Below are 13,985 nucleotides of genomic sequence, written 5' to 3'. Positions count from 1 at the left end.
AGCCTAAATACATGATATTTCAGATTTCTCCAGGCTCCAGAAAAATCCACCTCATTATTTTGACACTAATGTACTTTAGAAGCAGCCATCAGCCCTTTAAAGCACTGACAGTTACGCACATTTCCCATGTTCACACCAAACTGTAGCCACAGAAACCTGCGGCTGGCACTCGTGTGACAGAGACATCCTCTCCCTGGAACCCTTCATTTGACAGTGATGCAGACTAAAAGACAGCCGGCCCCTCTAAGGAATTCTAAGATTTCTTCAGTGGCCTCACATAAACATGGATTTGGAAGAGAATTCTAGAGAAATGCAACTAGAAATGAGGCCAATCTCTTGCTAATGTTGGATTGGAAGATAATTCTGACCAGAACCCTTCTGCTGGGGAAATGCAGCCCGACCCCAAGAGATCTGAGGAGGATCTGGGCTGCAGAAGTACTATTCTTTCTTCCAGGAATGAAAAAATAGGAGATTATCTCTGTCAATCCAATTTAAATGGCAGTACAAAAAGATCTCTAAATAAAGACCTACAAGAGATGAGAAGAATGAAAAATAAAATAATGCTTTCCATTTCCTTTTGGATGAAAACAGATTTTGTTCCTTCCAAATATATTCTACAATCTCCTTTCCAAATTTTGCCACCAACTGGGACAGCTGCTGAGTAAGAGCCAAAATGCATCTGAGACATGTGTAGCAGTCAGATTTTGAACTTCTGCCTTTCCTTTCTTTCCAAGGATAGGTAACTGTCTCACTAAGTGAACGCTAAAAAAAACCCTTGGAAATTTAGATGCTGTCGTTATTACTTTTCCATTATATTTACTGTGTTCTTGGATTAATCTAACTATTTAGACTAAGAACTCAATACTTAGGCCACTAAAATCTTTCTCTTTCAAATTTTTTTCTGGCTTGTACAAGTATAGATTCACATTTTAATTCTGCTACTTTTAATGGCAAGAACAGTGGATAAGTTTGCAGCACATTCACATAAACAAATGGTGAGGATAGGGAATTTTATGTTTGCTAGTCTTACTGTTATGGTTAAAAAAACTTTATTTTTTATCAACTAATATTTGCTTTCATGTAATACATGTAAAATGTACAGCAGTCAGATGGGAAGGACAACTGTACAATTAGCAACATTTTCAGTAGAAGAAATTATTAGTGTTGATGAGTTAGGATGTATAGGAACTGGCTTGAATTTCTTATTCTTTATAAGCAAAACATGCCAAGCCCATACACACAGACATTATCATCAGAACACAGCTCCTGGACAAGACTGAAATCTTGCAGTTCTCTCTCTATCTGCTGCAACATATGCAAGTATTTCCCTGGATCTGATGTGAAGAGAAATACTCAAGTTTGATTTAGCACTTAATTCCACTACAGGAAAGTAATAAGAAGAAGCTAACCATGCAGTCTATGCCTAAATTTCACTGAAGACAAAGTATTTTATTGAAAGAGAAATGGAACCACAGATGTGTAACCTCTTTTTAGGACATAAACCTTCACAGAGCTGAACTCCATGAAGAAATGTTTAAGCTCAAGTTACTTTTTTATGAAACGCAGCACATTCTTTATTCTGATATGCAATTAAAAGTATTTACTTACACAGCAGAAAACTTTCACAGCCATTTCCTCATTAAACTGGCCAAGGATTATCCGAACGTCATTGCCCTGCAGATGGAATAAAACACGGGGCAGTTAAACACAGTCACAGCTTCCAGATACCACTTTAATTGGCCATCCAGATCATGCAGGCAGTTAGCACAGATTACAGCTGCAGACAGAATAATCACAGAACTATTTCATCTTCTATAAATCCAAGAACTTGAAGAACCACATAAGAAAAAAAAAAAAAAAGCTGAAGTGTAGAAAATTATTAGTCTATAGTAGTAATGAGAGTAAAACTGATACTACAGTCAAATATTAGTGTTCTGTAACAATAAAATATCAAATATTCTTTTGCTTCTTTGCAATATTTCTTCTACAATTTTGCGTATTAGAACCAGTTGAAGACATAAACTTATCACTGTCTGCATGAAATAAAACTGTAAAATTAAGAAATGAGATTTATGAGATTCAATGCCTTGGTATTACACCTGCTTTAGTAATTTTTAAAGGTTTTACACATACAACATCTTCTTCACAATCACTACAATCCATTGTCAACTCCCTCTCTACCCCCTCCCCACCTCCACACATTAAAAAAAATCATCACAGTTTAAGAACCTATGACTGAAGTCCAAAGACAATTTTACTTTCATACTTAGAAACATATTAAGAGAGTCTTCCTAAATATAGGAACACATGCAGGAAAATATTTCTCCAGGAACAGGACTAACCTCTCCCTAACATGAAAAATTACTTCTAATATCCATAAAACACACTTTTATGGCTTCACATTACTTTTTCTTTCACACAATGGCAGAGTTCTCTGCAAAAGCTTGAGCAAATCAAATTTTTCATTTCTTTCATATAAGACCTGTTTAGAATTACTAATAACTCTTTCCCTCTCCAAGGAAAAAAGAAACATATGTTTCAGCATGATTTTCAGTGGCAAAAAGCATTTCAGTTTTAATTAAATCAATTTGTCAAAGATTTTTAGCTCAGATAATTTCACTGTTTATTTCTTGTTCAGCAGAAAAAATTATGATGGACAGTGCAGTAAGATATTAGAATGCCTCTGTAATTAAATGCATGAAAACAGTATCACTCTTAGCATGGTTTAAATCAGAAATAATGTGATGTGCTTTGCTCATTCTGAACCTGTGCATTTTCAGTAAGCCTGCTTCTCTTCAATTTTTATATTTGGCTGCAGACTGATAAAGTAATGTAAATCTTTTTCAAGTGGATTAGATTCTTTATAAACAAATCTAACAAGGTTAAATGAAACTAAACAAACAAATTATACAAATTACAGCAACAGTACTACAGTTTTTGTAAGGACAATAAATAGATTTAGGAATTATGCACAAAAAAACCTCACCTCATCTACTATTTCTTTTTTTCATATTTTAAAAATAATTTAGTTATTCTTGGAACCTCAGCTCTGAGTCACTCGACTGCTCTGAACATAAAAATGCAGACTTAATATTTGAAAAATGAGAAGCAGAGTTTGACTAAAAATAAATGGCACAGCACCTAATAATTAGACTTAAAACTGAAGAAATTCCTTTCCATTTTATAACATGATGAGAACCAATTAAAAGAGCAAACAAACAAACAAAATATGTAAACTGTGTGGCTTCATAAATAATAATCCCAGAGTGCACATGCAGCAATGCTGCCCACTGGCTGTGTGACAACATTCAGACTGAAGTCATAGTGCCTGGGGTGTGTGGTTTCACACCTTAAGACATTGCTTCCACCTGGTTATCATGTAATTTAGTATGCAATCATTAATTTTGTGTCAGAACACATATAATTTAGGAGCTAATTTAGGAAAGTCTGTACAACAGCTCTTCCTCTTTCATGCATAGCATCTTCCTCTGTGCACACACTCCTCAGCCAGCCTCTTCCTCCTGAACTCCACTTTTTGCATTCCCTTCCACATTTTCCCCAATTTTTTTCTTGAAGAATTGCTTTCAATATTGCAAATCAGCCTAGATCCATTGGATGCCAGGCTTTGGTCTGCTCGCTCCATCTCACATAAGAGACACTGAAGCTTCAAATTCATGCAACTGCACATAGCTCAAGTCCCTTGCAGAGGTTTTATCTGCACAGACAATGAAGTCTGCACCAAAGTGTATCAGAGCTGGGCTCATGTCAGTGCTTGTGGGTCAAAGTCCACATTACAGACTCATGCAAAGAGTTACATCAGATGCCTGCTAGAATAACTTCTTTACCCCTTCCTTCATACTGTTAACTGATGAGAAACCAGCATGATTTCCTTGCATACTATTCCTTTACTCAAACCCTTGCAGAATGATGCAAGTTAACACAGTGGAACTTCCTCATAGGGATCAAAGAAATCATCCACTGGATCCCAGCAAGTGCCAAGTCTCTTATTCAGAGAGCTGTAAATTGCTTGCATGGAGCTAAAACATATTTGACAGAAGAGGTTTTAATTCATGGAACTAGGCAGGTGATCTACAAGATGATTAAAAACATCCCAGGGGGAAGGCAACTCCCAAAACTGCACTTACATAAAAAGGCCAATGTTTAGACTGTTTGCCAGATGGTGAGCTGTCATATTTACTCTTCCTAGAGATTACAGTAGCAATATCAACATTTAAGCTTTGCCCCTCAGTAAGAAATACATATGTTCCCATATGGACTGAAGTTCAAACAAGAAAATGAAGAACAGTTACATTTCATTTACCCACAGTGGCGGCAAACCTTGCATAAAAACATATTTTATAAATTAAGACTATAGCACAGCCTCAAAAAATAATGACTCTTTTTCTTCTTTCTTTCTTTCTTTTACATAGGTGACGATATTATTTGGCCAATAATTAAAAAATGCCTTGGTAGCACCTGGAGCTGAGTATCATAAACCCTGAAGAGAGTGAGGATCAACACACCTAAGATGCTCTGCTGCAAGATGAACAGCAACTTGTCTCCTTCACTGCCATTTCAAGCAGCCTCAGACACCCTTTAGCCTTTTCAGAGTTTTTGAGTGATGCATATTATGCTGAAATAGGCAGCTATTTTTTTTCAGCCTTCAGAGCTTCCCTTCTTTGATCAGATTTTAATCTGTCTCATTTCTAATGAATAACACCACAATGTCGTATTATACAGCTTTTCAGAGAAGGATTGCTACAATATCTCATCTGCCAGGAAAAGTCAACACCTTGGCAGGCTCTTTATGAGATACCTAAATTGAATAGCTCAGATACTCTGTCTAATTCTTTACCACATATCTGACAGTCAAGAGGTTATCAATAAATCTACAAAATCCTGGGCAACTTTGACAAAAGAGGTAGCCACTCGTTCTGCCTTCTAAATGCTTGGATGTCCACTTGAAGAGCTAGAGATAAGCCTCTGACCTTAGCTATGGAATCACTGATGGTGAAGGTGAACCAGAGGACACCAACTCCCACCATAACATGATGGTAATTCTTTTGTCCTACACGCAAGACATGAAAAAGTTGGAAGCAGAAGTGCTATTGCTCTTGCAATTTGTCTGTGCATGCTTAGAATTTTCAAGCATTTACATGGATGTACAAATCCATCCCTTTCTCTGAACACAAAAATGAGTTTTAAAGATATCCTTCAGCTTAAATTTACCTTTTAACTGTGCAGTCAATGCAGTAGAAACTAAGCTGTTATCGAGAGAAATATAAAATATAAATGTATATTTCTTCAAATCCTGCAAGTTTTTACTATTTTCCATTCCATAATCATAAATTTCATTATTTTAAATGTGTTTGTGAAAATAAAATGCATTTCAGGTAAGCAGATAGCAGTTTACCTTAGATATGAGGTTTACATGTCGAAAGGAATGAACATTATTATAATTGTTTAGCTAAATTCTGTGTCAAACATGTACCTAACGACAACTAACCTTTTTTTCTGTCAAGAGCAAGCAATTTTCTGGATAATTGCTTATTTATTATTTTAATAATTTGTTTTGAAGAAGAAATCGAGAGATAACAAATATACTGTTAATTCAGTTATCTCAAATTCCCTGCAAAACAACCCAGTGTGTTGTTGATATAGAAGACAGCTAGAATCACATTGCTTCTTCTGACTTCCAGCCTAAAAATGCATGCTTAGTATGCTTCTTTTTTTTTTTTTTTTGTTATTACACCATTACTAGTCAAAAATATGGACTTTGCTGTATCACCTACTGGAGTCTTTTCAACCCAGACAGGTTTCCAGACAGAAAAAGCAAACTGGCTTAGACTGGACAGACACAAATGGCTTTACACAAACATGAACTTTACTTATTAATACTTTAAACATTCAGGCTTACATCTCTAGATTGTGAAAATAATAAAGCCCACTTAGTTTATCATGCTCCAGAACCTTTCCAGTTTCAGTGGTGGTCTAGTCTTACACAGGTCAATATTGCTTTAATGTCATTTTTTTAAACATAATTTAGTTTAATAAAGTTTTTTTTGTAACCTGTTTTACACATATTTAAGCATTTGCAGACTGTGGCTTTGATTGTGTGTCATATGGACTTGATGCCAGAAACAATTTGATCTTTGCCATTTAAAAGTGCTTTCTCCTGCTGTTCAATCATTTTTTTCATGTTTCTGTGCAGTTTATTTGTCTCTCCTGTGTCTCGTTTATTGCTGGTTGTACTGCATGGTAATGCTAAAATATAGTTTTAATTTTATGAGATGCCAGAAGTCTAATAAATCAATATAATAAGAGAAGGATGGGAAATTATTCTGCTACCAATTTTTTTTTTCTTCTTTTTTCCTTATGATTCATTTGAAATCATGCAGATGATGTTAGCAAAGAATTCAATTTAAAATGTGTATTGACGCTAATGGAAAGAGGCTCAATATTCTTTCTACATGATAATTTACCTTAAAAGGGTTCTGGTTCCAAACCTCAAAAGTTTTCACATGTATACATCACATCTATACATTAACTATGACTGGGGCTTTAACTGCAAACATTAAGCCAGCAACAACTTCCTTTGCTTAGTATCACTATTGGGAACTATTAAAAATATTTACTCTACACATAGACCTTCATTAACTTAAGAAGGACTAGGCACTCAAAATGCCATTTTTGATATTATTATGCAATGGAACGTAGTAATACATCATTTTAACACAAATTTCATTTCCTTACTCCTCTTCAGAGAAGAAAAATCATTATCGCTTTCTCTTTTTCATCAAACAGCAACACATACCTTAAGCTTCTTTACACTTGTGCAGGGATCATCAGAAAAACTCTCAGTATCTGAAATCTCGATGTCTTTGCCATCAAGGACGCCAGTCAGGTTATTCCTCACCTGTCACAAGTTGAGAAAAAGGCAAACTAGTGAACCGAGAGCCAGTGAGAAGGAAGCAGATGGACTGCATTTATACCTGTAATGACAAGCAATGATCTTGACAATGATATATTCACCCACACAGGTTTTTCCATTTTGCCTAACATGTGATCAAGGTGCTATTCCCCTACGACCACAATCTGCTATCAATGGCTGTACCACGTCAAGGACTTTACTCTGAGTGGCAAAAAAAAGTTCACACACAGCCCCCACAAACTGGGCTCCCACTTTGTGTCATGGGGTGGACAATTCTTCTGTGTTTCCAGGGCTGTTAGGACCAAAAACTTTGTTGTAGCCAAAGTGTTGTATGAGACAGTTCAAAGGGAAAAGGCTCATCAAAGGAACCCTTATACATTCTCAAGTACTTATTTCAGCAGGTCCTAGCATGAATCAGCAGAGTTTAGCTTACATCACTTAGGGGCTGATAAGGCCTAATGAACTTCTCTGTGGCCTACCCCTCTCTTAGACCACTCATCAAACCATGGGGCTTGAAGGTGGCACATGCCACTAGGTACTAGCAGGTTCTTTCACCTGTTTAATAGTGGCAACACTGACCTCTTTGAGCTGCCTAATAGCACAAAAAGGCCAGACAACATTCAAAGTAATCTAGCTTTCTGATTACAATTTTTTGCTGTATAACTACTTCAAGGTTTCCTGTCTTAATTGCTGCCAGTTTTCCTCCAGCCACACGACACCAAAACCAGTTTCACATTACTATTCCTAATAGATAAGAAAAATAATTTTAGTCTGCAACATGATTACAGACTGAAATGAAGAGAGTGGCACACCAATTTTAAGTTAATAGAATTATGATCACATCAATTGCAGTGATTGTCTATTTAATTTGTTTGTAATAGCAGAAATAGGAGAAGCAAATCAGTGTAAAACAGGTATCTCACATGCCAACACAGAAGAAAGAGGATGGAAGCTACATGATATTAAACAGGAGAATTTAGAAGCCTGTGTATCATATGCAGATATTTCTGATGACCATCTGTATAGGTCATTTCCTGACAATCATCATTACACCAGCTGCCTTAATTACTTCTTTCACAGCCTTTATGTCATCTTATCCCCTTTAGTCATGCTTTAAAATTACTAAGACACATTTTTTTACTTTCTAATATTTTACAATGATTAGAACAAAAGGACATATAAGTAACTTTTGATTAAAAATTGTTTTATCAAGGCAGATTGGTCAGCCCACCAAGATTTGTTACATCCTTTATCCTTCTGTGATGTTATCAGTTTTTAAACTCATTCTGTGAAAATGTGTTCACAGAAAGTGATCAGTAGTGACTTCTTCTTCTTCTGCTTCTATACTAGTAAAACTGAATTATTGTTATTTTTCAGTGATGCCATTAACTGTTAATTACAACTGAGGTTTTTCTTGATACAAAGAAAAATTGTTTAAAAAAAAAAAAACAAAAACGTCAGTGATAACAAAACCTCTCTTAATCATAGTTTAGCTAATGTCCAAAATCCTTCTACCTAGTGTAAGAAAACACTAGAACTATCATTTGCTACTGACAAAAAGTAGCATTTTCCTTACTTAGCATCAATGTGCTTTCCAAAGGAATAAAACTTGTCATATGCTTCTACCCAATACTGTCTGACTTCCTCCTGTATGGAAACAATTTTTTTAGTTTCAGACTTGCTTTTCTGATATTTTCTGACCAATACTAGTCAGTCTTTTAATCAAAGAAAGGCTAGATTAATATTACTCAGCTAAACTAAGCAGAAAACAGCTGATTTACCAAATACTGTCTAGTCAAATTAGACCATTATTAACATAAGAACCATGAGAAAAACAATACATTAAATATTATTAATACTTATGGATAGGCTTCAGTGGTGGGCACAAGGCTGATGATTATAAAAATTATACTTCAGGCTGTCTACTGACTTGTTGGGATTCCATCCCTTCAGAACTTCGCACTTGAGGAATTAAATTGCGGATGTTTGGGGTCATTTCTGAGCAGCGCTTATTTAAATTCAGCCATTGAGAAATTACTTTGACATCTCCCCTGGCTCATCTTCTAGAAGCAAAGTATCTGTGGCTTTGAGAGCTCCTAGGCTTTCCATTTATCTACTGATTAATCTCCCAAAGACATACCTTACTAGATTTTGTGCCAAAGAAGTTAAAAACCTTTTCCCTTTACTGCTTCAAGCAGATATTTGCTGTTTTCCAGATGCATCTGCTGTGGAGATTTTGCCAAAAGAAATTCTTTCCCATTATCTAAACAAGATAGCAGCTTTGCAGAATTTACAAGTCAGCAGCTTTGTAAGAATTTACAAGGTTTTTCTAAAAGACAATGTTTCCCTTTCAATGCTCTGACCTATGTCTGACACATGTCATCTTGTGTCCTTGTCTGGGAGTATTTTTACCATATTTTCCAGTTTTTACTTCCTACTTCCATATTTTTTTTCCCACCAACCTCAGGTTCTTTTCTTCCCTTATAAACGCTCTAAATATATCATGGAACAGAAACTTGTGGTTTTCTTTCTACAGAGGTTCTGGACTTTCAGATAAATTGAACTACAGAATCTTCTGATTTGGATTTAGGTCCAAAGTCAGTCACCTCCATTTCTAGACCTGCCAATCCTGACGCAAACATTCCTTTGGATGAAACTTGTGAAACTGAGAATACAAAATGCTGCATGTTTTGTTTTAGCAGATGCTTGCAGTCCTGGAAAGCATATCACCAGCAGTTTTAGTACAAGCAGTTTCAGCACTCAGCAGCAATCATTTCATTCCACCAACCCCAAGTAAGGAGAACTGTAAACTACTGTGCTTCTGGTTTTTGTTGTGTAAATAGGATAATTTCCACTTTCAGAAACTGCTGTAAGAAAGTGGTAACAAAACTGCATTAATTTTTTATGGGGATCCACAGTTGCTAAGGAAATTTTGCTCCAACTAAAACACAGAAGCAGTGTAATTCCATAGGATTTTAGACTCTTAACAACTTAATGAAGGCTGTAGCTCTATATCTGTTTTTATCAACTTTACATTTTTAAGACAGCAATATTTCATTTTCCCAAAACAAGAATTATCAGCCCTGGTCATCAATAAACCTGAAGATTTTCACAAACCAGTGAAAGACACTTTTGCACTGTTGTGCCTACAAAACCAGATGAAAGCAGTATTTCACCATACTACATATTTAATCTGTGTGATCAACTGCAAAAATTACTGGGGTGCAAATATGTTTACCCAGGGGCAAGTTCCAAAAAATGAAGGGTTCGTAAGGGATGCTTTTGCAGGAAGAAAAGGATGTCCCTTTTGCTTTAGGCAAAAGTGAAGATGGGATGCAAGAGAACTGGTTTTTCTCTCTTGTTCTGCCAGAGCTGCCCTTTGATTCAGCTCCCATGACTGAAATAAAAGTTTTAAAGTTTGCTACCAAGTCAGGCTGTATAATTTCTTGTGAAGTGAATGGCAGCAATACTTGCCTACCTCATAGCTCTTGTATCAAATTTAGTGATGTTTGAGAGGTGAACAACAAAGTCCCTCACCCTGCACCTGTGAAAGAAGAAATACAGGGATTTTGAGGAAAAATGAACTTGCACTGCAAAGGCAGAAATTTTAATTTCTTTAATCTCTATCAAACTGAGAGAGTAGATAGAAAAAATAACTGGGATGTAAAAAATGGTGAGTCTAGAAGAAATAAAATTTCAACATACTTGTGGTATGTACCAGAAAGAATGGATATAGGTTTAAGAAAAGGAAGAAAATGTTGGGGAGCATCATGGTCTGGCAGCCTAAGGAAGTGGGACACAAGTGCACAGCCCCTGGACCAGGGACCTCACCTGCCAGCAACCCAGCAAGGCGAGCAGGACAGTCTTGGAGGGAACAGCCACTTTCAGCCAGGAGGTGACACCCCCATGCAAGACCATGGGAATAAGGCAGGTCCAGTGCAAAGATGAGAAGTTGATCCTCAAATCTGGAGCAGGTTTGGTAAAAGTAACCAGGGTCAGACAGAACTCATGGCTGCTGGGCAGGTCCATAGCAAAATGACAGGACTGGGAACAAGCTTACAGGGTCCCTGCCAGCCATAGCTGTGATGGAGAGAATGAGAAACCAGCACCCCACAGCATCACGGGGGCATGGACTGATGGCACTGATTTGAGCTGAAAGGGGTCAGGGATGGGGAAAGGGTGGGGGGAGTGCTACTAGAGGGCTACTCAGAGTAGGGGATGGGGAAAGAGTGGGGGGAGTGCTACTAGAGGGCTACTCAGGGGCAGAGAGAGCTTTTGGTGCCCTCAGAGCCCCGACACTTTTGGCTGTTTTTTACTTCCTCCATGAACTTTGTGTGATGATTCTCTGTGTACAATACATAAATGACCTTGTCCCTCACCAGGATACAAAAGTTGTACAAGAAGTGATTTTTTTTCAGGTGAGATGAGATTGCTCACTTCAGAGACATTATGAGTGCAAGCACCTTGTGACCTGTAGTAAATAGTTAACATCCATTTGACCACACTATTTCATTTTTTTGCAAGCCAATTTTATCTGTTTTTTCTGAGGGAAACAGTAAAGAAAGGTGATATTCCTGATGAACTATCATTCTAGTTATGCTAGTTTGGATTTAGGTGTCTCCACTGACCAACATTTCAAACTGTTTCAAATTATACATTTAAAGGCACAGCTCACTCAGTTAATCCTAACTCTGCCAGTAACAAAATTAATTTAATGATTTTTAGATTAATCATACTACTTTGCTTTTAACAGATATTTTCAATGACCTTTTGGTTCACTAAAGCTGCATGTAAGTACAGCAAGCTAAATCCTTGTCGTTCAGGGCAGTCTAATCCCACCAGATGTTGATCATAAGAGATGCCTAACAAATGAGAACTGGTCAAACCAGATGGATTACACAGTCAGATATTTTACTAAGATTTCCTGTTGTCCAGAATATACAGTTCACTACAAAATGTTATACCATAGGAGTTTCAGTACAGACATATTTTTATATATGTACAAAACAAATTCTTGAATTATAAGAAAAAGTTTCCTCATTACATGGACAAAATGTAAATTGTGAGTAATTGCATAGGACAGATTACCATTTTTGGGATTAGTATAGATAGAGGTCTCACTATACAATGTGTTACAAGCAAACATAATAATCCCTATTTCCATTCCAATGGAACACATTACTGATATTTAGAGGCTTAGTAGCATTAAGTGAAAACTTACATCCAAGAAATACAAACTGCAGAGATACTCTTTCATTGATATACACATCATTTGGGACTACAAAAATGAAACAGGTGGTAAAACCTTATTTGAAGCAGAGAGACAATGCAAAAATAAAAGATGAAGCAAAAATACACCAAGAGGAAACAGTAAAATATTATTTTGGCTAGTAAGAAAGAGTTTCATTTAGAGGAAAATTTAAAAACTAAATATGTTTTATTGTGTAAAGGAGAAACAAAATCAGAACTGCATTGGATTTCCTTTTCTGTTCAAATAAATCAGGTATTTTATAAAAGTACCATGTTTATGGTTTTCATTGTGACAGGAAGGGAAGAAGAAACCCCAGAATATTGGATTTTTATTTGGGCAAACTTCCACAGTACAGGTTTTCACAAAAATATTACTTTTTTCATTGAAGTAGGATGTTAGTAGCTGGGTCTAACCTGAAAACTAATGTGGTCAATATTAGTCTTGCCTACAAGAAGCAGCCATGTGTTTCACACTGGAGTAATAATAACACTGCCGATGATATTTTTGTTGTATTTGTACTATAATTGCACATTACAGTTAAAAATGGTAACTATCCTCCTTTCTGCCTGGAATGGCAGTATGGTAAATATGGTTTCACATAAAACCTACATATATGTGACTATCAAACAGAGCATACCTATTTAAAAATAAACCTCTATGAAGTCACCTACAAAATGCTCTAATTTCCTCACAAATTCTCTAATGGAAGAAAGAAATTTCCTTACTTTACCTTTCTTGTGTTGTTTGATCACAGAAGTTAAACATAATCAGGAACTCTGATGTTAAACCTACCATTTGTGTGTAAGAAGAACTGGTGGGCATGTAGGGTTCCTGTGGTAGGGGGGAAGTTAATTAGGGGGCTTCAGGGTGACCTATAGACAGTCCAAGTAAGAGGGTGATTTCTCTCCAATGGATAAAAAAAAATCAATTCATCTTACCAAGATGTGAATCAGTTACTGTGAGATATTTGAAGAAACCAGCATATTACAGTGAAATACAAATTTAGTTAGGAAAAAAACTTCAAGGATCTGCACTATGACAAAATAGGAAAAGGTTAAGTTTCACTTAATCTACAGGCATGTTAAGAGCATGCACACAATGTTCAGCAGGACTTTGAGCAGTCTGAAAAAACAAACTCCCTTCACTAAGACTGGACACTAAGACAAGTTAAAACACAACTCAGTAGTACAGCAGAGAGAGGAAAGGAAAGGTACATTCCTTACACTAAAAAAATACATAATGCATTGCCAAGCCAGAAAAGATCTCAAAGAGAGTAGGCAAGGATTGAAAGTAATGATGTAGTCTATAAGAAATAACATCTGTTCACACGAGGAGTTAAGGAGAACCAATGAACAAAACTGAAAAAGAAAATACACCAAAAATATACTTCTGGTTCCTTTACTGTGAGATACCATCTACAAAACTGAGGATAATGTGATTTCTGATGGCTTCCAGGGAAATAGGATGACCATCCATCTACAAGTTTATCAGATGCGACTCGGAGAGAAAGCAGAACAAAATTAAAGGGTCTGGAGGCTGTAATATTATACAACAGTAATTTTCATGTCAGGTATTATGAAAGTAAATAGGGGCCATATTGAGAATAGATTATTTAATAATTCATAAACCAATGCCAGAAGTGCAAGTAATTAAGTGAGACTTTAGAAATGCTTGTTTATTACAGCAAGAGAATGCAATAGGACTACTGAAGTTGGTGCAAGCATTCAGCTAACTGGGAGTGTTGAAATTCCCAATATTTTTTCTTGGAGGGAATGTGGAGGCAGACAAGTAAAGGCACTCTAT

The 13,985-nt window shown here is 36.3% G+C and overlaps 1 protein-coding gene across 2 annotated transcripts in view; it reads right to left on the bottom strand.

Moving 5' to 3' along the window:
* The window catches only part of GABBR2 (gamma-aminobutyric acid type B receptor subunit 2), a 459,095-nt gene that overhangs the window by 234,967 nt on the left and 210,143 nt on the right, over positions 1–13,985 (bottom strand). For both annotated transcript variants that reach the window (XM_071455578.1, XM_071455586.1), the window contains exons 5-6: positions 6,815–6,916; positions 1,609–1,674 (exon numbers count right to left, since the gene is read on the bottom strand). In XM_071455578.1, the coding sequence (XP_071311679.1) occupies positions 1,609–1,674; positions 6,815–6,916 (168 nt within the window). The remainder of the gene's footprint in view (positions 1–1,608; positions 1,675–6,814; positions 6,917–13,985) is intronic.

The sequence above is a fragment of the Agelaius tricolor genome, unplaced genomic scaffold (assembly GCF_023055355.1).
Source record: "Agelaius tricolor isolate 1412-34295 unplaced genomic scaffold, bAgeTri1.0.p SCAF_2, whole genome shotgun sequence".
NCBI classification, from domain to species: Eukaryota; Metazoa; Chordata; class Aves; order Passeriformes; family Icteridae; genus Agelaius; species Agelaius tricolor.
Note: the sequence above shows the minus strand (reverse complement) of the source record. Positions and strands in the feature narration are given on the sequence as shown.